The sequence below is a fragment of the Rhamphochromis sp. 'chilingali' genome (assembly GCF_963969265.1).
Source record: "Rhamphochromis sp. 'chilingali' genome assembly, chromosome: 20".
Lineage (NCBI taxonomy): Eukaryota > Metazoa > Chordata > Actinopteri > Cichliformes > Cichlidae > Rhamphochromis > Rhamphochromis sp. 'chilingali'.
In genome coordinates this window covers 32,569,970-32,591,649 of record NC_137947.1, presented here as the reverse complement: position 1 = coordinate 32,591,649, position 21,680 = coordinate 32,569,970, and the positions used below count along the sequence as shown (strand labels likewise).

The following is a 21,680-nucleotide window of genomic DNA, read 5'->3' as shown; positions in this document are numbered from 1 at the left end:
GGAATCAAACCATGCTAACATGGTAACAGGAGACCCGAGAGCTAACAGGCTAACACCAGGCTGACCTGAGATCAGCCGACTGAACATCTGTAATCAGCTGGAAGCTCCTCTGATAAACTGATTAACAAACTGTTGGTCGGTTTAACGGATCGATCCCTACCTCAGTAAGACTCCTCTCCTGTCTCCTTATACGTCTCCCGTGTTTCCTCTCCTGTCTCCTTATACGTCTCCCGTGTTTCCTCTCCTGTCTCCTTATACGTCTCCCGTGTTTCCTCTCCTGTCTCCTTATACGTCTCCCGTGTTTCCTCTCCTGTCTCCTTATACGTCTCCCGTGTTTCCTCTCCTGTCTCCTTCCACATCTCCCGTGTTTCCTCTCCTGTCTCCTTCCACATCTCCCATGTTTCCTCTCCTGTCTCCTTATACGTCTCCCGTGTTTCCTCTCCTGTCTCCTTATACGTCTCCCGTGTTTCCTCTCCTGTCTCCTTATACGTCTCCCGTGTTTCCTCTCCTGTCTCCTTCCCTCACTCTCGTGTTTCCTGCATTCAGGGCGGCGGCTCAGCGGTCATCGACATGGAGAACATGGACGACACGTCGGGCTCGAGCTTTGAGGACATGGGCGAGATGCACCAGAGGATGAAGGAGGAGGAGGAGGTCGCGGCAGAGGCTGCCGCCACCGAGGATGACGTGGCCGACGACGGAGAGTTCCTGGGCATGAAGGGGTTAAAGGGTCAGCTGGGCCGGCAGGTGGCCGACGAGGTGAGGCGGGGTTATCTGGTCTTAAACACTTGCAAACATTTTCTTCTTCTGTAGCTGTTAGCTGCTGTTACAGAGGCCAGCTGAAGCTCCTCTGTGCCACACAAAGACCGTGTTCAAAATTTCAGAAGGAAATTCATGAGAAAGGTCTGCCAGCTAAAAAGATTTAATTTGTGTTGGCAGCTGAAATTACAAGTTTACACAGTGCTGTGGATCTGTGTGTGAAATCAAGCATCTGGTTCACCAAGAGGATAACCCTCAAACGGGCAGCACAACTTTCTATAGTGAGACAAAAACAAAGGTTATCATGGCTCCCACACAGTCGTGCTGTCTCCTGGCGAATCCTCCCCGTCCATCGCCCGGTATCTGTTCGCTTCTCTGTCCGAGACAGAAAAGGAAAACACCTCCCTGCCCAGCCTTGATAATCTAATGTTATTATCCATTCTTCTTCTACTGACTGTAAGTTCAGGTTCAGAATATCTTGCTCGGACGCTCGAACCCAGAGACTTATTCTAACCATTATCTGTGTGTAAGCGTGTTGCGAACAAACCTCTGCAGTCGACGTCATTCCTACAGTTTATCAGTCCGGACAGTCACGCCGAACGAAGCTTTCAACCTTCAAAGGAGTGCCAACCCATACGAGCACATTTGCAGTGTGTATATAAATATAATTACAACAGCTTTATTTAAAAATCAACCTAACAGCCCCTGGACGCCTCTGTTGTTACTTAGTGACGTCACTCTTACCGCTTTTTTCACTAGTACCTGCTCGGCTTCAGTCGTTTGACGTCAGCGGTGACGACAGTCCTGTGGCGTCGTTTTAACGTGACACAAACACGACACAGCAGTGGAGGATGTCGAGGCGATGGTGCACCCGCTGCTCTGTGGCGTTCAGTCAGACGCCGCGGTGTTGGTTTGTGTGGCCACATTCCTTGTTGTGGGTTTCAAAAAAGGCGGTTTTGATTTTCCTAAAGGAGTCGCTCTCATGACTCATCGAGTGAAGCCACTGACCGGCCAATCGGTGGGATGCAGTCTGTTGATGTTAGATGTTTGGATCACCTCAGATCACTTGGAACCCTGGCCAAGCAGGTACTAAAGGTACTTTACCTGGTACCAGGTACTACGGCTAAAAGCCGAGCCGAGCAGGTGTTAGTGGAAAAGCGCTAACTCGTTTCTTCTTCTCTGAAATGTTTTACCTGTGTGATGCGTTCAGGTGTGGCAGGCGGGCAAGCGTCAGGCCTCCAAAGCCTTCAACCTGTACGCTAACATCGACATCCTGCGGCCATACTTTGACGTAGAGCCGGTACAGGTGCGCAACAGGTAAGACTTCCTCCTTCCTGTCAGCTGTTTCCTGCTTTCTGCTGAGACTAGTGCTAACAGCTAATGGCTGACTCCCCCGCAGGTTGATCGAGTCGCTGATACCTGTCCGCATGATCAACTTCCCCCAGGTATGCATGAGTCTCTTTGTCGTAGTGTTAATGGCAGTCAGTGAGCAGGCTTAGCGCCTCCTGCTGGACCGGAGGCTGGAGCTGATGTTCGTGAGGGAGCTTGGTGGTGGAGATGCCGATAAAGGGTTCAAACGTGTCTCACTGCAGTTCGATGGTCAGATTCACACCTGTACAGGTGATGTTCAGATCCAGGTTTAGGTTCCTCTGACGTGTGTGCTTCCTGTGCAGAAGATCGCAGGCGAGCTGTACGGGCCGCTGATGCTGGTGTTCACTCTGGTGGCGATCCTGCTGCACGGCATGAAGACCTCAGGAACTGTCATCGTAAGAACACACACATGCACACACACCCTGTTCATGTTTCTTTGTCTGTTAAAGTGTTCTCTGTGTGTGTATTTGCAGAGAGAGGGCACACTGATGGGCACTGCTATCGGGACGTGTTTCGGTTACTGGCTCGGCGTCTCAGCCTTTATCTACTTCCTGGCATACCTGGCCAACGCTCAGATCACCATGCTGCAGATGCTGTCCCTGCTGGTAAGTCCTGGAACTACACACACACACACACACACACACACGCAGAACAGGGTGGTGTGTTTTTGCTGTTCTCAGATGTGATTCAGGTTTCTGAGCCGCACCTGAATGCAGCCCTCCTCCTCCTACAAGATGTCATGTGACCTCACCTCCTGTCTGCCGTTGCCAGGGTTACGGCCTGTTTGGTCCCTGCATCGTCCTCCTCGTCACCTACAACATCCACTTCCACTTCCTGTTCTACGGGCTGTGGCTGCTGCTCGGCGGCCTGTCCACACTGCGCATGGTGAGCTTGTCGCTTCCCATCAGCTCCTGTGCCAGGACACGCTCCCTGTGTGAGCTCACCTGTTTGTGTGTGTGTGTGTGTGTGTGTGTGCGCAGGTGGCGGCGCTGCTCTCTCGGACTGTGGGTCAGACGCCGCGGCTCCTCCTCTGTGGGACGCTGGGGCTGCTGCACATGCTCTTTTTGCTCTACCTGCACTTCAACTACCACACCATCGTAGAAGGTCAGAACCAGAAGCACAGAGACAGGTTTTTGTGGTTCTCCTGCTGCCGGTCCAGGGCGGTTCGGTCGGCACGGCGTGCTCTGTCTCGCTGGTTTTTATGCTTACTTCTGCACAGGTGTGTCTGCTGACTCGTGTTTTCTCCTCCGTGTTTGTTTCAGGGCTGCTCGACTCCCTGGAAGGACACAACATGGCGCCCATGCAGCGGGTGGCCAGAGACGTGCCCGAGGTGATGCTCAACGCCACGGCGAGGAACCCGGGGATGCTGCTGAGCGCCTACTGAGGGGAGGGGGTTTCTGTTATGTCTGTGAAACTTAAACGCTTCAATTTAAAGATCTGCGTGCGTGTGTGTGTGTGTGTGGGGGGGGGGGTTTGTTTCTTCTCCGACCTTCACTTTTTGATTTATTGATCGTGTACATATGGGATAATAAAGGTTTCATCAAGTTCAGACTTCCTGTACTTCAGTTTTTCCAAAATGAAAGCCTGTATTTCAGAGTAATGTTCTGATGCATTCACAGCTGTGTGTTATCACAGGTGAACAGGAAGTCAGCAGAAAACTCACCTGAGTCTACTTCAGATAAAAAACAAAAACAAAAAGAGGTCACATGATGTGTGTTAAAGTGAAGATATTCATGATGTTTACTCGATTTAATAACTAAAACTCAGAACAGACACAAATATTTACAGCAACAGCACAAAAATATGAAACATCATGAACAGTAACAGATTCTTTTCTCACTCCAAAAAGAAGTTGTATCATAAACAAAAGTGCATTTTGTTGTTTTCACAGTTTTCTGCTTCCCACATTTATATTTATGGAAGAGAAATGTTCAGTGCGAGTCACTGCCGTCAACAACCCCGAACACGAGTGCTACTGATCCAGTCTGATCCAACACAAGCACCTTTCCAAGATAAACCACAAATCTGGTTATCAACCCGAACCTGAAGATGTGGATTCAAATGTGTTGAGGCGCTTCTTTCGGGTCGTATCAATGAATTATCGTCTTTAATAAATACATGAAGATCTCCAGTGCTGTTTCACAATAGTGACACAGTCAATAACTCCAAATACAACAGCAGGGGTTCAGAGGTCACCTCTCTGTGGAGTAAAGCTCTGCAGGGAAGCAGATGTTCCCCACAGCTGTGCCAGAAAACTCCCGACAGGTGATCTACTGGCAGGCTGACAGCACCTGTAAACAACGCCAGGAGCCACATCCATCAAATAATATCTGTGTTTATGAATTACTGTGCAGGACAGCAACAGCTGTTTCTGACAGTGCGACAGAATCGGAGGAACTTTGTTTGCAAACTGCAAAAATCTGAAGCCTCCAAACTGGAAAAACATCCAGGCGGGAATACAGGGAGGGAGAATCGGAAACCAGCTGTAAAGTACCTGTTAGTGGAAACACTTTGTGTGTCAGAGACCTTTGACAGTTGATGTTGTGCTTTGAAATGCCTTATTTTGAAACGACAGGAAGTTTGTCAGGACTAAACCACAGAAGAATAAGTTTGATTTTTAAATTTTATTTCACCCTAAACTCTGTCTGAGCCAATCAGAGTCTAAGCAGCCAATCACAGCAGTGGAAATAAACACCTGTGTGTGGTTATAGATACAGGTGGGGGTGACCCTCAGGTGTCAGACCCCGTGAAGGCACGCGATCCCGATGAGGAGGAGGAGGGCTGTTGGCCTTTCACCTCCGTGACGTTCAGCTACCTGTCAGTCTGAGCTCAGGGCGCAAGCTCCGAGCATGGTCGCCTGTTTCCGGTGACGTATAGCGACAGCGCGGGAACCGTCAGTAGAGTCTGAGTAGAAACGGGATGAAGGTTTATTTCTGCGGCAGCATCCGCGGCGGGAGGGACGACGTGCACGTGTACCGGAGAATCGTGCACGCGCTACAGAGCTACGGGACCGTATTGACCGAGCACGTGAGCAGCGCCGAGCTCAGCGACAGAGGTCAGAGGTCACACACAGAAAACTCATATGCTCATATGAACAAAGGTAGGACGATTTGCCACTGAAGTTCGTGTTGTGCGCATGCGTAGAAACAACGGGTAGGATGGTTTGTCGGGTAGGATGGATTCCCAGAACACCGGCAGTCAGAACGGTGCGCGTTCACATGGTGGAAGAGGCTGGGAATCGATTTCTCTGATTCTATTCGATTCCAACTGAGACAGTCAGAAATATCATAATTCTGATCAGTTATCAGCACATCTCCATGTTTTATGTCTGTGTATGAAAACAAAGCTGTGAGACTTCATCAGAGGTGTGAGCATTACAGCAGAGGCCTTCGTGTCAAAGTAACTGAGGATAAAAACATAGAACATTTTCCTGCTTTGGCTTTTTATAGCAGATAACCTCAAAAATATTAAACTGAAGCAAACCATGAATCAGTATGTGAACATTACCTGATGCTGCTGAAGTGAAGCACAGCAAAGTTACAGACACAGCTGAGCAAACATTTGTTCAGTATTGAAGAGCAGAAATGAGGCTGTGATGTCAGAGGCCGACACTGAACACAGCAGCAGACTGGTGCCTGACAATAACAGCGCTTTGATGGTAAACTGGTCTCTGAGGACACAGAGGGAGAGAGAGAGCTGTGCAGGAAGTAACAGCCAAAGTCAGAGTGACGAGCTTTATCAAACGTGAAGCATCAGAGAGGGCGAGGTCACACCAGCACCTGCTGACCTCCAAGGTAAAAAAAAAAATAAAAAAATTTCAGAAATAAAAGCATTTGCGTCACAAAAATGGGCGGAGTCACATTAACTGTATCCGATTTCAGGTTTGGTTTTCTGGTTCTGACCTTCAAAATAAGAGTGTGTGTGTGTTTGTGTGTGCGTTATGTCACTGAACTGCTGCACTATGATTGGACAGGAGAGAACAATGCAGCGTCCGGGGACCAGGCCATTCACAACCGAGACTTGGATTGGCTGCATCAATCTGATGGTGAGAACCAATCGTTTTGTTGATCGTTGATCATGGAATTTGAGCCAGTGACCCATGTGACTTCTGACCTCTGATGTCAGTGGTTGTTGCCGAGGTGACGCAGCCGTCTCTGGGTGTTGGCTACGAGCTCGGTCGAGCCGTCGATATGAAGAAAAAAATCTTCTGCCTGTTTAGACCATCGTCAGGACGAAGTGAGTGCACTTCCTGTTTCCTCATTGACACGCTTCAACCTGGTTGGCTGCTTCGTGCTGACTTCCTGTTTCTGTGCAGTCCTGTCGGCCATGATCCGAGGAGCCACTGACGTCGAGAACTTTGTGGTGCGAGATTACAGCGAGGACGAGGTGGAGAAGGTTCTGGAACAGTTCTTCAGTAGCCTGAAAAACTGAAAGCAGCTGTTCCAGATGTGCATCGCCTTCCTAACTAAAGTGAAGCCCTGTGATTGGTCCATGTCTGTTAAAATCAAAGCAATTTCTTTTCCAATTGAGATCGTGAATGTTCTTGTGCTTTTAATGTGAAGGGACATGCTTCACGTGTCTCTGAGGATATTTCTTGCTGAAATGGTCATTATGGTTCTGATGGTTTCAGGTGATTCTCTTCTATTTTTTTCCTGAAACTGTTTTAAATTCAAAGACTCTGATTTGGTTCATACTTAATGTAAAAGTTCAAAGGTCCCCCTGCATTAAAATACTCCGGACAGTCCGTTCTCCGGCTGATTCCTTGTTCACTGGAAGCTTGTTACAGGTGATTCAAACTGCATTACCCACAATCCTTTGCTGAGTTATCGCACAGAGGGAGGCGCAGCAAGACTCAGTTCCTGCGGCTACCAGCAGGTGGCAGCAGAGCCTGATACAAATCTGTGTGTGGGGCTACCGTCCAGCCTCAGAGGAAACGGTCGCTGACGAGGCGTTCGGGAACAGCTTGATAAACCTGGTTATTTTTGCAAGCAGGTAACAGGAGCGTCCACAGACGCTACAGACCAGGTGTAACATACCTGGACGTTGGAATCTTTATTCCACTCGATCGACATAAGCTCTGACATCTGGAATTCCACCTTAAATACATGAGGAAAGGCTGCTCCTCCTCCCAACATTCAGCTACAAACTCCACACGCGTCACAGTGGGGGAAAATCTGCTGCTCAATGCATTTATTGATCAATCACTGAAAAGCAGTCCATCTCTGCATCCACATTCAGAACTGCGGCGCCATTAGGAGGTTGCCAGGTCCATCCCGGCTCCACCTCCTCGACCATCGCAGTGGTAATGGATTGGATTTCAAGGCACCCAAAGCGCTTTACAATACCACTATTCATTCACTCTCACATTCACACACTGGTGGAGGCAGCTACAGTTGTAGCCACAGCTGCCCTGGGGCAGACTGACAGAAGCCAGGCTGCCATATCGCGCCATCGGCCCCTCTGGCCAACACCAGTAGGCGGTAGGGTAAAGTGTCTTGCCCAAGGACACAACGACCAGGACAGAGAGTCCAGGGACCGAACCGGCGACCTTCCGGTTACAGATGCGATTCCCAACTCCCTGAGCCACGGTCGCCCCTAGTAGATAAAAACCTGCTTGGGCATGGGTAACAGAGAAGCATCGCCCATTTACTTGCGCAGTACCTCAGGGAACTACGCGAAGGTCTCACAGGTCATGTGACCCCACGATGAGAACACAAAAGGTCGAACACAGAGCGCCAGCTTCAGTCAGTCACACTGTTCATGAGCTGCTGTATTAATAAAGTTTGAACCAGGAAGTGAAGCTCAGACACGAGACGATCTGATTGGTTTGTACTGCATGAAGGAAATACACTCCAACCTGACTTAAAGGTCCTTAAAACAATAACAGGCGAGGAGGCGGAGCTTTGTTTAAAATATTTTATTAGCTTTAAAATATACATTGTTTACAAACTGAGAAAATAAAATTGTCAGAGATTAACAGTCCGTTTCTGTCCGCCAGGCGAGACGCGGCAAGGACAGGAAACCACCCAGCTGACCCCGAAAACACCGCGCCTGGGGTCAGAGGTCGTGACCTCAGACAGCACCCGTTGGGGGGAGAGCGTAAGGGGCGGGATTACAATCAGACACTCCCCCACTAGTTACCGTTTGTCGGTCCTCGGGTGACTCCATGTCGTCTTCACATAAGCCCCCCGCCCGTCCGTCCGCCCGCAGCCATGATGGTGTCGGCTTGGTGCAGACACATCGAAACAGAACGAAAAAAGAAAATACAGTAGAAACGTGTGTTTACCTTTTTAGCGCCAACAGTGAGGCCGCCCAGCTCCACCTGCACAGGTGAGCCAACTAATACAGAGGCTTCCAAACAGGATCTGACTCATCAACGCCATTTTTTAAAAATCATCTACTCTGTAAAAGGAGACGCATAACAGCGCAACACCACACGTTAGCAAGCACTGATAACGGAGCTTCCAAAAACATCAGACGAACACGACAACAGGAGCTGCTCGCCGCTGTCACGGGGCCTGGAAATCAAGGACCCACTGACGCGAACACTTGCATGTTTCTCTGATGCATGCTGGGACACAGAGTCACTTTAAACAGGAAGCAGACAAGAAAAACACCACTTCAGTCTGACCTTAGATCACCAGAGTCGTTCATCACCGTTTCCTACCTCTTTAGTTAATACTTTTCAGAATAAAAGCATTAACTAAAGGCTACAACACACTGACACTGTGAAGCGTTTTAATGTGAAGGGTAAAACAAGCAGAGTGATGTCATTGCTCCGACAAGTCGCATCATTAAAGATGTACGAGTCCTCATGTATCATCTATTTATACTCTCTCTCACACTGACACACACACACACACCTACCTTTTGGTTTTGTACCAGGTAAACGGTACCAGGACTCCGACCCTGAAACCTGGTCTGTTTGGAAAGTCTCAGTGACCTCATTCCTCACAGTCTCACACTCTCACACACACACACACACACACACACACACACACACACACACTGAAATATTAGCGAGACGGAAAAAAGGTGAATAATTTAACAGCAGCTGACGACTCCAGGAGGACGACATGTCTGCAGGATGAAGGACTCGCAAAAGGAAAAAAAGGTTTAAATGTTTCATCAGCTCGCAGCTTTGAGCTGCTCGCTCCGCTTGTCTATGTTTTATTCACCTGCAGTCTGAGCAGGAAGCCCCGCCCACCTTCACCTCAGTGTTTCCACTGGAAAAATGCCTGAAATGTCCTCACAAACACCTCAAGTCTCTATCAATACGACCCCCCCCAAACACACACACAGTCCACCTGGACACGCTCAGGGTTCGATGCTCCGGCGTGACGTTTGGTGCGGATTCGTTTACTTTTTCTGCTGTTTAATTTCAACTGAATCAGTGCGTACTCTTTTGGTCTGTTTCCCACCATCTGTCAACTAACAATCTGAAAACTACATCACTGTGACATCATCACGGTGTATAATGGGGCAGATGTAGCATGTTGTGAGGTCAAACAGAGATGGCGTCCTTCAGCGAGACATCGCGTGCTGATTCACATCGTCAAAGTTACGATTAAAAAAAACAAACAAACAAAAAAAACCAAAAAAGACCTCAGTCCCACGACGCCACGGTTGGACCAAGATGCCTCACTTCCTGTTTGAACTGTGAGTTACAGCAGCGGGCACATCTGACCTCACATGCGGTCACTGCGTGGTCGCTACTGTCACTAGTCGTTACCAGACGTACGAGTTAATCCAGTTGGTAAAATTTAAATTGACCAATGGCGGTAATTGATTGTGTCCTAAATATTATGCAGCCATCTGCCACCAGGTGGCGCATCGCTGTTGAGAAATGCCATAAACGTCAACATGAACTCCTCGACGTTTCCCCAGAGGAGGAGGGAGGCGTGAACTTCCCTGCTGTCACTTCAGATAATTGTCGGTGTGCATTGTTCATAATGCTCGCACAGCGTTTAGTCCGTTAAGTTTCAGACATACGCACAGGTGTGTAAATGTCACGTAGCATGCACACGGGCAGTTTACATCTCAGAAAGCGCTGAAACTCATCAAACAGTCGATTGTCGCTATGCCACAACCACAACTCGACCTTCCCACCACATCAGCGAGCGGCCTAGCTTTAACTTGTCAGCGGCTGCAGCGCTCTCCGCTGTGACATCACGTCCCGTGAAAGCGGCTGAAAACTGTGAGCAGCTCCCGTTTCTGTAAATAGTTTTCTCTGCAGGAAACCTGAAAAAAGCCCCTGAACATTCCACCATTAATCCGTCCAATGATCGATCACCTCCGTTAGTCAGAGAGGCGGGACCAATCGATGACCCAACGTCGGGCCTCGGTGGGAGTGACAATCAGAGCTGTGAGGAGGCAACGAGCTGACATTCAATCAGAAGAAGAACAGAGTGAGGTCAGGTACGGAGGCTCACAGGTGCCACAAATATAAACTCCTCCAGGCCACCGGGGGCACTGCAGGAAGTCAAACAGATTCTTTGATTTCTGTTTTAACCCCAATTTCCCCCACTATAGAGGCTTTTCTTTTATTTTGTAGGAATCAGTTTGCTATTTAAAGGAATATCAGTAGAGTTTTTGTTTTCAATCATCATTTAAATGAAACTGAGCATTTCTGGCACCGACAGGCTTCTGTAGACGCACGACAAAAGCACAAACTGACCAGGGGGGGGGGGGGGGGAATCAAAAATCACAAATCTATAAACGGCAAACAATAAAACTAATAACAGATCAATACTCAATATTTCACAACAAAAAAAACAAAAACATGACAGCAAAAAAACAAAACTGGTACATTCCAGGTGTGAGTTGAGAAGAAGCCCCGCCCCCAACCCACAGGCTGGGTGTTCGAGGGGGCAGAGGTGAATCTGGGTCAAAGGTCAAACCTCAGTCTGCAGCTCCACAACAAATCCATCAGCTGACTAAACAACAGGAAATCAATGATTAGTACAGACTTCAAAATAAGTCTTAGTAAAAAGACTTAGTGTGCCCGGTGTCACACTCACAACCATGGAGTGAGAGAGTGAGGGACTGAGGGCGAGCGAGGCACTGTCTGTGTGTGTCTCTTCAAAATAAAAGTTTTGCTTTTAAAATCTGTTTTTCTGCTCTGACACACACACACACACACACACACGACGTGGTTTTGAATGTTGATTGTTCAGAATTTAACTGAACCTTTAATTGTCCACATACTTTTGCTCATACTGTATAAACTCTATATGCAGACTCAGAATCAAAGACGCCATATGGACATAAATATGCGGACACCTTCGTGGAGAACCAACCAGTCAAAAGTATTTCTTTTCCAAATTCACAGAAACGTCAAACTTCGGTTTAGGCTGTCCACATACGGATGGACATTATCTGATGATTGATTGATAATCAGCTGATCAGAACTCTATTGGCCTCATTCACCAATATTTGCGTGGAAACGTTCTTAAACGGCGCCATATTACAGCTGGATTCACATGTGTACCGGCCGTTAATCCGTTAACCAGCCCTGCGCAATTGCAATATAATTAGCATACTATCCACATATGGCCCCGCCCCCATTTCTCTATCCAAGGACACACGCTTACGTGTCTAAGGCGAAGAAAAGGAAACTTGAATAATAGTGTCCAAGGAGGCCAGAAGAGGCGGAGCTTTCCACAGTGTTTCCACGGGAGCGACAACGGTTCAAACGTAAACAAACCAAGTGACGGTCAGGCTAATGGGAGTGCTGAATATTAGGGGTGCAACGATATTCGTATCGATATTGAACCGTTCGATACAGTGCTTTCGGTTCGGTACGCATATGTATCGAACAATACAATTTTTTTCAATTTTTTTTTTTTTTTTGTGTCCCGTTTGGATCTATAGCCATCAGAATTGTTGTCTTGAGGCCAAGAAAGGTGCCAAGAGGATTTATTTTAAGTGGATCATCATATTGGTCCATTTGATTGACCTTTATTATAATTATGAATTTATTTTATTTTCAGTTGCAAACGGGACAGACATGACTGTGGGATAGGACAGGGGGAAAGAATGAAAGAAAGAGGGGGAGAGAAAGAAAGAAAACCAAAGGGGAGAAAAAAAAAGAACAATACAAAATTTGTAATTTATTTTATCAACTTTCCTTCTGACGATGCTGTCTGTGTTGAGCGCTCAGTGAATCTGCATTTGACTACTCCGCCTAGGCTCGAGAGTGCAGCCTAGGCGGAGTAGTCGAACGCAGATTCACTGAGCGCTCAACACAGACAGGATGGTCAGAAGGAAGAGCGCAGGGCAAGCTAGCGAGACAGAAGTGGACCTCCCCACCCTCATTCAGATCTGGCGTTTGGAATTATTTTGGTTTTCATGTGACGTATGACCCTGAAGGTAAGCGAGTCATGGACTAAAGTAAAACAGTATGTTGGATGTGCCATGCAATGCTCAATTACATGGGTGGGAGCTAGTGTGTTAGCGCAGTTAGCTCGTTAACGTGTTGGCCGTCTAGCCCCTCTGTATAGGGTAGCTCGTTAACGGAGATTTGCCGTGTTGTGGCGTTAAGGTTATTTCAACGAGATTAACCTGAAAGCACTAGTGGGAACACAACGAATATGACTGCACATTTACACCGACATCATCCTAGTGCAAAGACAAAAACAACAAGCATGCATGCTACAAACTTTAGCCGAGTCATTTAGACAGCTGTTAGCACAGGATTCTCCTTATGGAGACCTGATATGTTTAATATGCTGCTGAGAATATAGCCCAGAAGAAGCGGATAGTATAGCTTTTATTTTGGAAAGAGACATTTCTCTGTAATAAACTCTCTTTTCCAAAGATGAGTGATTCCTCAATCAGATACAGGGCTCGCAATATCGCTAGCCCGATGTCCCGGGGCTATCTCTGCCCTGCCCGTCGGGCTATTGTAGGAAAAATATATGTCAATGCTTTTGCATTCTTTCAGAAATGTAGCTGGGTAATTATGTCATTGGCATCGGTGAGCCACTGTCAATATGTGACATATTGAAATCGTGTTTGAATTTGCGCTTGTTTTTTTGCTTTCACTTTGCAATCGTGCGAACTGTGTATAGAGAGCGACAGCACTGATCTGTGAGTGATGATAATTTGTGCACCAATTCCTCTGACATCGTCTTATTAATCGTTAGCTTACTATGCAAACATGACAAGTGAAATCTCCCGCAGCTTAAACATGTGAGAGGTTGATCGCGCAGAGAATCGCTGAGCTTATGTGAGTGCGGCAGGATATATTTTTCACTACGATGACCTGGATGACTGAGAACCTTCACAGACAGATATATATTTTAGTTCTGCTGAGCCAAATAAGACAGGTCAGGGTGAAGAAGTGACAGCCAAAGAAAAGCTTACCACAAAACGGAGAAGTTATGACTATAAGGCAAAAAGAAAGTGCAGCTTTATGGTTTCATGGACAAAATAATTTCTGTGGCTGCAATATGACGAGCTAAAAAACAACACGCACAAGGGTTAGGGTTAAATTTAAAAACTGTACTTTTGTGTTAAAATATATATTTATAATTTTAATAAATGACAAATTAAAAATGCATGAACATTTTTTTTTTGTATCGAAAAAATATCGAACCGTGACACCAAAGTATCGAACCGAACCGTGAATTTTGTGTATCGTTGCACCCCTACTGAATATGTGACGTGGATGCTGCAGCGTTCTCTGACTGCGCGTACGGATTCGGGTACAAAAACAGAAATCACAGATTTGTGTGGATGCATTGTTAGTGAACGACGCCCGCACACGTGCACACGGTTTGCCAAATGTTACGATTGACGTGTCCACATACTTCTGGCCATGTCTCCTCTCTGCTACATCATCACCACTCTCGACACGTCATCAGACCAAAAGTATGTGGACAGTGATTCGTGTCTCACGCACACACCCGGGTCGGGCGGCGAGCTCGGCATACGGTAGAGTATGGCTATATCCTGGATGGGTGTGACCTCTGACCTCAGCATCAGGTCAGTGGAGCACAGTGCGGGGCGAGCAAGCATCAGTCCAGCAGTGTGCCTTGCTCCTGGGCGCGGGTCAGGCTGTCTTTCCGGTGCAGGTGGTGCACTCCCATCCTCTTCGGGCTCTTCTGGGGCCGATGCAGCGCGATGGCGCCAAGGGCGGGGTCCAAGTCCATTAGACGGGTTGAGATGACGGGCAGTTCGTGGGGCAGGATGTCTCTCTCCTCCCCTGAGCTCTCGCCCTCCTCCTCCAGCTCCCTGCGGGCGTCACCGGGGCTGGTCACCATGGTGACTGCAGTGTCCCCGCTCCCGCCGTCATCATCCAGGTTCATCAGCAGCTGCTCTCCCTCCTCCTCCGAACAGTCCCTGCCGCCGTAACAGCCCCGCCTCCCCACCCGCTGCTCGGTGTCGGTGTCTGTGTCAAGGCTGGAGCCACGGCTCGGTGTCCAGCTGCGTGCCGACGAGCCCTCCTCACCGTCAGAGTATGCCGTCCTGTGCCGGTCTGAGGAGGAGGCCACTCCCACTCCCACCGCCACCTGCCTCCTCCTCTGCAGCTCCTGAGCCGTCTGGCTACTGAAGGACGTGCGGTGCAGCAGCGTGCCGTCGCTGGACGGCGCCATCTTCTCCACAAACATCCGCTGCCAGTTGGCGATCAGGTCTTCCTCAGAGCTGCCAGAGCTCGCGAGGACACTGGGTGCCTGAGTGGGAGGGGTTAAAAACAACAACAACATCATCATCATCGTCGTAAGCTCGCATCTGAGATTTAACTAGTGTGATGGTGGGTGGGGCTTCAGTTACCTGAGGCGGGCTGCTGAATGGGCTGGACTGGCTGGACAGCGGCTCGCTGGGGGCGTCTCTCTGTGATGGTGGCGTGCGCTGTTGGGCTCCAGAGGAGGAGGAGGGGGCGGGGCTGCCAGGTGCCAACCGCTCGTCGTCATTCTGCACGAGGCTCAGCGAGATGGCCTGCCTCGTGGCGTATGTGCAGTTGGGCAGCGGCGAGTTTTTCGGGATCTTCACTTTGTCGTCCGACGAGAACTCGATGACCTTGCGCCCGGGGTAGAGGGGGTGGGGTGGAGGTGGCGCCGGGTACGGGTTCAGCTTCTCGAAAGATGGAGCTCCACCTGCCTCTTCATCCAAGCTGCTTTGACTGCGACACGAGCCGTTCTGCTGCGACGCCTCCTGACCGGCACCGTTCTCCCGGCCTCGCCCCTCTGACCCCCCGGGGCCCGTCATGTCCACGTGCACGAAGACGTCTTCGGCGACGGGCCGGCCGCAGCTGCTGGACTGGGCAGAGTTCAGGACCAGCGGCTCGGGTTTCTCTAGGACACGGGCGATGACCGAGGTCGGCACGACGTCGGCGGGCGTCAAACTGAGCGTGTCTGGGTCCTGAGAGCTGGGGGCGGGGCCTCGCTCTGGGAGACTGCTCTTCATGTGTTTGTTCAGCATGTCCTGAAGCTCTGAGGGCAGCTGCACACACACACACACACACACACACACACACACGTACGTTTAATTCCCGTTCTTTCGGTACTCAGCTCCACAGACAGGGTCACAAACTAAAGTCTTCATCAGCCAATAAACTGTAGGTCTAAAACAAGAAGTTACAGAACCTGCAGTACCTCTAACAATCAGCAGAGGCAGCAGTGAGTCAGTCCCCCGAGTTACAACATCACAGCAGAAATGAACGTGTTTACGGCCGAACACACAAACTGTTTGGTCTCTACGGTAACACCTCTATCACGAGATGCAGATGACACAGTTTTATATATATATCAAAGAAAAGTCAGAGACAAATGTAACACCTGTCCATGGGGAGGATGCTTTTAACTCACTTGTCTAAACTGTATTGAGGTTTAAGGTTTCCATTATTAGGGGCGTGGCCTCTTGCTGCTAATGGTCTGCTAGGCTTCACCTGAACTGGAGCTCTTTGATACCTACGGCCAGATAACCACACCTCTCACCCAAATATGTCACTTCCTGTTCCAGAAATCCAGCGCAGAGCTGAAGTCATGTGCAGTGGTTGTCATGGTGACCCATTTCAAAGTCAGTAGTCCTCACAAACACACACACACACACACACACACACACACACACACACACACACACACACACACACACACTCCTGGAAATATCCGTGTGTGTCTCTAAACTAATGGGTCTGATGCAGGCAGCAGATCGATCCCACTCTCACGCTTTAATGGCATTAGCGCGTGTGCCAGTTTCCTCCATTAAAGCGTAATACTGGAGATTCATTCGCCCGCTTCCTGCTGACCAGTGGAAAACTCCTCGCCATCTGCAGCGGCGAGGACCTTCCAGTGACGTCAGCTCTGACGTTCAGTACTGACACTCTGCCTGTCAGCTGGAGCAAGAAACTACCACAGTTGGAGCAGAGTGAGAGGCAGATGTGACCTTTGAACCCAGAGACACTGCTGAGCTACACTGCCCTGATAACTACAGGTAGGCCCGCCCTCAGCTGCTTCCTGCAGTGCTGTGACGCCACAGGGACTAAAATCCTCCCAAATTAACTTCACGTTTGTTTCACTCAGACCTCAAAACAATCAGGAAACAGTTCACTAGGGTCAGAGGTCAGCTGAGCAGGAGGTTCATTTTCTCAGAGTCGCCCCCTGCTGGACGTTTGAGAGACTGCAGATTCAGAGCATTTCCCACTCGTAATAATAAAAGTTACTCACATCAGCAAATTTGTGGTTCCTGAAGTGCGACTTGTTGCACTTGAGCAGCTGAACGGCCAAATTACAGTCCTGCCTGTAGCGCTCCTGCAGACAGAAGACAGCATCAGTCAGAGCACGCTCAGAGGAAACAGACACCATTAAACAAAATAAAAGCCCATCCTGCAGAACAATGGTTTTACAGAGACCATCAATGGGGTCACAGCAAGTCTTGACAATCAGGAAGTTATCACACAGTAGTTTTTACTTCCTGTCGTCTCACTGTGAAACACCTGACACTTTGAACTTTGACCTGGAAGCTGAACGTTTTTACACAAGTGACTGTTTGTTCTCACGTTGAGCTCCTCCAGATGGTCGATTGTGTTTTTAGCCTCCAGCAGTTTGTTGGTGAGCTGCACGATCTCCTGGTCCATCGTGTTCTTGTCCCTCTCCACCTTCCGCAGCTGTGGGCGGGGTAAAGACAAAGCATTAGCGTACCAGCTATCAGTCACAGTAAAGCAGCCAATCAGGAGCCTGAGGCAACAGCAGGTGGGCCTTCAGTGGAAACCTACATTCAGATCATGTGGGAAAAAACTGAATCGCACATTTTTCCGTGTGGGCAACATGTTTGTAGTTTTCCGTGCAGCTCAGCTTCTCCTGTCAGCTTTTCAAACTAGTCCTCCTTCAGCCAGCGCTGTGAAGTTAAGCTAGTTTTCCCAGATCATTTGAATGCTGCATTAAGCCAGCAGCTCTTACAGATGCATTATGGGAAGCAGTGGCGTGTGCTAGGAGATCAATAAGATCGATAAGATCCCGATCAAAGCGCTGAAGCTGGAAAACAAGCTCGATGTTCAGCTTTTACTCTGCAAGCACGTCTCAAACGTGAGCATCAGTTTTCTGCTCATCGTCAGATCAGGACCTTCGTCCGCAGCTAGAGGAACGCATTCTGCACGCGTGCAGCACCACGGAGAATGTAATGGACAAGCTCCGCCCACTGCAGGTGGAAATGAGCCCCATTTGTTACTGACCAACAAGTGTGCTGTTCACAGCAGCTCTGGGAAGGGAAAAAAAAAAAGAAAAAAAAAAAAAGAAAAAAAAAAAATCGCTATTTTTTTTACATTTTTTTTTATGTCAAAAGTTCTGATTTCCAGAAACATTTTATATCAAAATATGTTTTTTAAAAAGCTGCAAGAAACACAAATATTTAGTCTTAAATCAACATTTTAACAAAGTCTGATTCTAAAAATACAAACGACATTTTTATCCAACAAACAGAAAAGTCGGGATTTAAAATTAAGATTTGATATTTCTCCAAAAGAGGAAAAACAAACTTGAGAAAATATTCCGGGAGAAAAGTATTTTTGATGGGAATGATTTTCCTCACTATCGTGAATGTTCGGTAATATCGGACACGTTTTTAATCGTCTCTTCCTGAAGACGAACCTTCAGTTCGTCCTGATCCGTCAGGCGAGCTCAGAAAACCTAAAAGCTAAAAAAAACAAAAAACTGGATGCACAACCGCCATTGGCGGAGACGGGCGGAGTTTGAACACCAAGCCCAAAAAGTTCAAAACGCAGCGAGCCGAGTCTTTAAGGCGGAAATCAGCCGGATCTTCAGTCCAGCTCGGTCACAGAGAACTTACAGTAACACTAAAGGAGGAACAGGTGGAGGCAGATGGAGGCTGAGCTCACGCCTCTCAAAGCTGCTCAGGTTTCTCCCAGAAAAATCAGTTTAACAGCTGAACGAGAGGACTTGGTGCTCAAACAGGAGGAGGAGGAGGGGGGACAGAGAGGGAGGAGGAAGAAGAACATGAAACGCAACTGCATGAACCCATGTCTGACTGACAGCAGCCTGATGGAGGCGATGAGGATGGAGGTGATGAAGGTGGAGGTGATGAAGATGAGTCAATCCACCAGGGAGCAGCGTGCGAAAAAGGAGAAAGAAAGAAACAGATGAAGAACGACAGTCAGACAAAAACAGGAAGTTTGTCAACTGTTCACCACCTCTAACCCCACCCACCCCAGCTGAGCTCCCACCCAAACTTTCAGAGGTCGCTGGCACCCCCTGTGCCCACTCAGTGAGCTGCAGCCAACTGAGTCATTGCGTGTTCGGCAGCGTGCACACCTGAGCACCAGAAATACAGCGGTTTATGACGCTGCCCGTGTCAGAGACCACTTACAGCTAGCTGGCTAACAATTGCCATTGCGGAGAGTAAACGCTACATCACTTTGTGCCTGTAAATTATATCCTAAGGAGTGAAATAAAAACTGACCACAGACACAAACAGGCTAACGTTAGCTGCTCAGCGAAACTGGAAAATAGCCTGTTAGCAATAATGTTAGCAACATAGCTACAGTTAGCCAGCTAGCTGTGAGTCCGCTGCACTGCATGAACCTGGGGACAGTTGGCTCACATGCTAGCATGCTAGCACGAATAAACTGACACCCAATATCCAATCTTTAAGTCTGACGTCATGAGCTGTTTCCGGGTCCAAACTCCGCTTCAGGTCCCAAAGTCAAACGAACACTGCGGCATCACAGAGAGTTAAAAACTGTCTAAATTCTTTCATCTTTAATAAAATGATCAGCGTTCTGCTCTACCAGGTGTAACAATTGAGTTTAACATCCAGGCATCCATGAAAACGGAATTTATGACATTTAACGGAGTTAGAAGTTAGCAGGAAGTTAGCTCCCTAGCTTCTATCTAAATATAATACACCATGTTCTGACTGAGAGATTTCTGAAACAAATCCAAACGTAAGCTCTGTTATCACTTCCAGCATAAATGAAGACAGAAAACTAAACAGCAGTGACGTTTGTAGGGTTACTGAAGTTGGGCTAGCTGGTATATAATGATGTCCTATGTGATCGCTAGCTACACAGCTATGTTAGCATAACAAACAGTGAAGCTGGAGGATGAAGCTAACTTCTTTCCACTCTATAAAAGTTAACGTGAAGGTTCCCGATGGTTAGAGACAAATGCAATCGCATGGCAGGATGCTGTAAACGGACCAAACTTCAGCCAGGAGAACAACTGAGATTATTCATCCACTATACGAGGTTAGTCATTCATATACTGCTGCCTGGGCTGGGCTGCAGTTACATCATAAGGGTTTAAAACTAAGCAGCTGCAATAAAAACAGAGGCCGACAGTGATCACTGACTGTTTTTAGTGGCTTGTTCAGATTAAACAGAACAAGATACAAAACATTAAAACATGTTAAAAGCACAACAGCCTTAATAAACAGAGCAGTTTAGACCCAGGGTTCATAAGTCATCACTTAAAGACCGAACAGCAGCTTCACTCTAATGTCCTCTCTGAAACGCCCGTGGAGCCACAGCAGCTCATTGTTTCTTTCATTTGGAGTCAGTGGGCGGAGTCATGCTGCTTGACACTCATTTGGCACTGTTAGTGATTAGTTGACTCAATTTCAACACCAATGCCAGCTAGCGTTGTCTGCGCTGCGTGAATAGTCACTGTGACAGTTTTTGAACACGCCGTTCCTGCTGATGACATCACCATAAATGCACACACTCAGTAACATAACACACCCCTGCACTGCCCAGTAACCCAAGGTCACTGCACATGCTCAGTGGATTTGTAAAAACACGGAACATTTTGTTTGAACAAACATGTCCAAACTGTAACCGTGGCTCTCCCACAGGTGATCAATACGCTGCCTCAGTGTTTTTATTCAGGTATTGATCAGTTATTGGATGAGCTCGATCAACCCTGTTGCTATGGTGCTCCCGAGTATCTCAAGGTCAAAGGTCAGGTGAGTGAGAGGCAGAGGTTTACCAGAGCGTGAAGTTTCTCCTCCAGATCCTGATTGGCTCTCTGAGACGCTGTGTAACTGTTCTGGAGTCTGCAGGTGGGAGAGAGAGAGAGCGCCAGTATGAGTAATGCTCGCCCGACCGTAGACTGCAGCAGTGCGTTCGACCCTTCAATCGCTGCCGCGTCAGACACGGAAGCAGAGCGCTGGAGGCGAGGCTCATTGGAGGCCAGAGTGTTGAGCCGGAGCAGATAGAGACTCGGCGCTGTGATCAGCGTTTCCCCGCCTGTAGAGACGAGAAAACGCCACGTGGATGGGTCGCGTAAGAGACGACCGGACTCCACGTGTGGCTGTGACGGCGGGCGTCGCTGACAGGTACGTGAACAAGTACTTTCTGATCTGCGAGAAACACAGTACACACAGCAGCGTGACGGAGCGCGTGCAGACTCGGGCGCAGGCCGGTCAGCTGATTAACCTTCGATCAGAGCAAAGCACACGCGTACGGAAAGGGTCAGCTGATTTTATCGGCGCTGCGAGGATCGCGTTTGTTGGTTAAAGAAAACTCAACCGTGAGCGTACAGCTGCACGGGACCATTCATCAAAGTACAAGTACTGCAAACATCAAAGTACAAGTACTGCAAGTGTACTTCATGGAAGAGAGTGAGCGGTGCGACTGACACTCTCATTCCTGATGAACTGACTCCACCCACCTGCGGAACTTGTCTCTCATCTTGTCCAGGTCGTCTCGAGTCCGGCTAAGCTCCGCCTCCATGTAGTGGCGGTTGCTGTCAAACTCCGCCTCCATGGCCTCCATCTTGTGGGTGGTGAGAGAGAGGCGGCGCCGCAGGTCCTCATTCTGCTGCTGAAGGATTCTGGGAGGAGACAGGAAGTGATGAAGACAGAGCTTCCTGTTCAGAGACCACATGACCCTGGCTGAACTAAAAGCTGCTTCCTGTTAATAACCGACACTAACGGGACAAACAGCCCACACGTCCTTTAGTTTGAAGCTGCTTGATGACAAATGCTGCCCAGCTTCCTGTTTTAACGGCTAAGCTAATGAGAAGGCGTGACAGACAGGAAGTTACGTTCAAACGGACTCACCTGATCCTGTCCGAGTCCGACAACGCCTCCTGAAA

The 21,680-nt window shown here is 48.4% G+C and overlaps 3 protein-coding genes across 6 annotated transcripts in view; 2 read left to right on the top strand and 1 right to left on the bottom strand.

Annotated features, from left to right (window-relative positions):
- Positions 1 to 570: 570 nt before the first annotated feature.
- On the top strand, positions 571 to 3,511 carry yipf3 (Yip1 domain family, member 3; the record flags this gene model as incomplete). Its single annotated transcript, XM_080868797.1, has 8 exons — positions 571 to 756; positions 1,967 to 2,073; positions 2,156 to 2,201; positions 2,430 to 2,522; positions 2,601 to 2,732; positions 2,899 to 3,012; positions 3,108 to 3,231; positions 3,390 to 3,511. 8 exons carry the CDS (start codon positions 571 to 573, stop codon positions 3,509 to 3,511), a joined length of 924 nt encoding a protein of 307 aa, XP_080724923.1.
- A 1,474-nt stretch (positions 3,512 to 4,985) lies between these two features.
- Positions 4,986 to 10,831, top strand: dnph1 (2'-deoxynucleoside 5'-phosphate N-hydrolase 1). Of its 2 annotated transcripts, none has more exons than XM_080868370.1 (4): positions 4,986 to 5,227; positions 6,101 to 6,172; positions 6,253 to 6,363; positions 6,443 to 10,831. In XM_080868370.1, exons 1-4 carry the CDS (start codon positions 5,047 to 5,049, stop codon positions 6,556 to 6,558), a joined length of 480 nt encoding a protein of 159 aa, XP_080724496.1. In that variant the 5' UTR covers positions 4,986 to 5,046; the 3' UTR covers positions 6,559 to 10,831. The 2 variants fall into 2 exon arrangements, with proteins under 2 accessions (XP_080724496.1, XP_080724497.1); XM_080868371.1 differs by having other exon boundaries at positions 4,989 to 5,182.
- LOC308387949 (tight junction-associated protein 1-like) overlaps positions 9,060 to 21,680 on the bottom strand; it is a 28,951-nt gene continuing 16,330 nt past the window's right edge. For all 3 annotated transcript variants that reach the window (XM_080868356.1, XM_080868357.1, XM_080868358.1), the window contains 7 exons: positions 21,646 to 21,674; positions 21,255 to 21,416; positions 20,571 to 20,637; positions 17,129 to 17,236; positions 16,797 to 16,880; positions 14,905 to 15,573; positions 9,060 to 14,804 (listed from right to left, as the gene is read on the bottom strand). In XM_080868356.1, the coding sequence (XP_080724482.1) occupies positions 14,148 to 14,804; positions 14,905 to 15,573; positions 16,797 to 16,880; positions 17,129 to 17,236; positions 20,571 to 20,637; positions 21,255 to 21,416; positions 21,646 to 21,674 (1,776 nt within the window). In that variant the 3' untranslated portion in view covers positions 9,060 to 14,147. The remainder of the gene's footprint in view (positions 14,805 to 14,904; positions 15,574 to 16,796; positions 16,881 to 17,128; positions 17,237 to 20,570; positions 20,638 to 21,254; positions 21,417 to 21,645; positions 21,675 to 21,680) is intronic.

Excerpts from the sequence above, each read along its gene's own strand:
- dnph1 (XM_080868370.1), top strand. The coding sequence starts at position 5,047 with ATGAAGGTTTATTTCTGCGGCAGCATCCGCGGCGGGAGGGACGACGTG. Across the intron at positions 6,173-6,252 it reads TTGGCTGCATCAATCTGATG|TGGTTGTTGCCGAGGTGACG; the intron begins GTGAGAACCAAT and ends CTCTGATGTCAG. Across the intron at positions 6,364-6,442 it reads TAGACCATCGTCAGGACGAA|TCCTGTCGGCCATGATCCGA; the intron begins GTGAGTGCACTT and ends GTTTCTGTGCAG.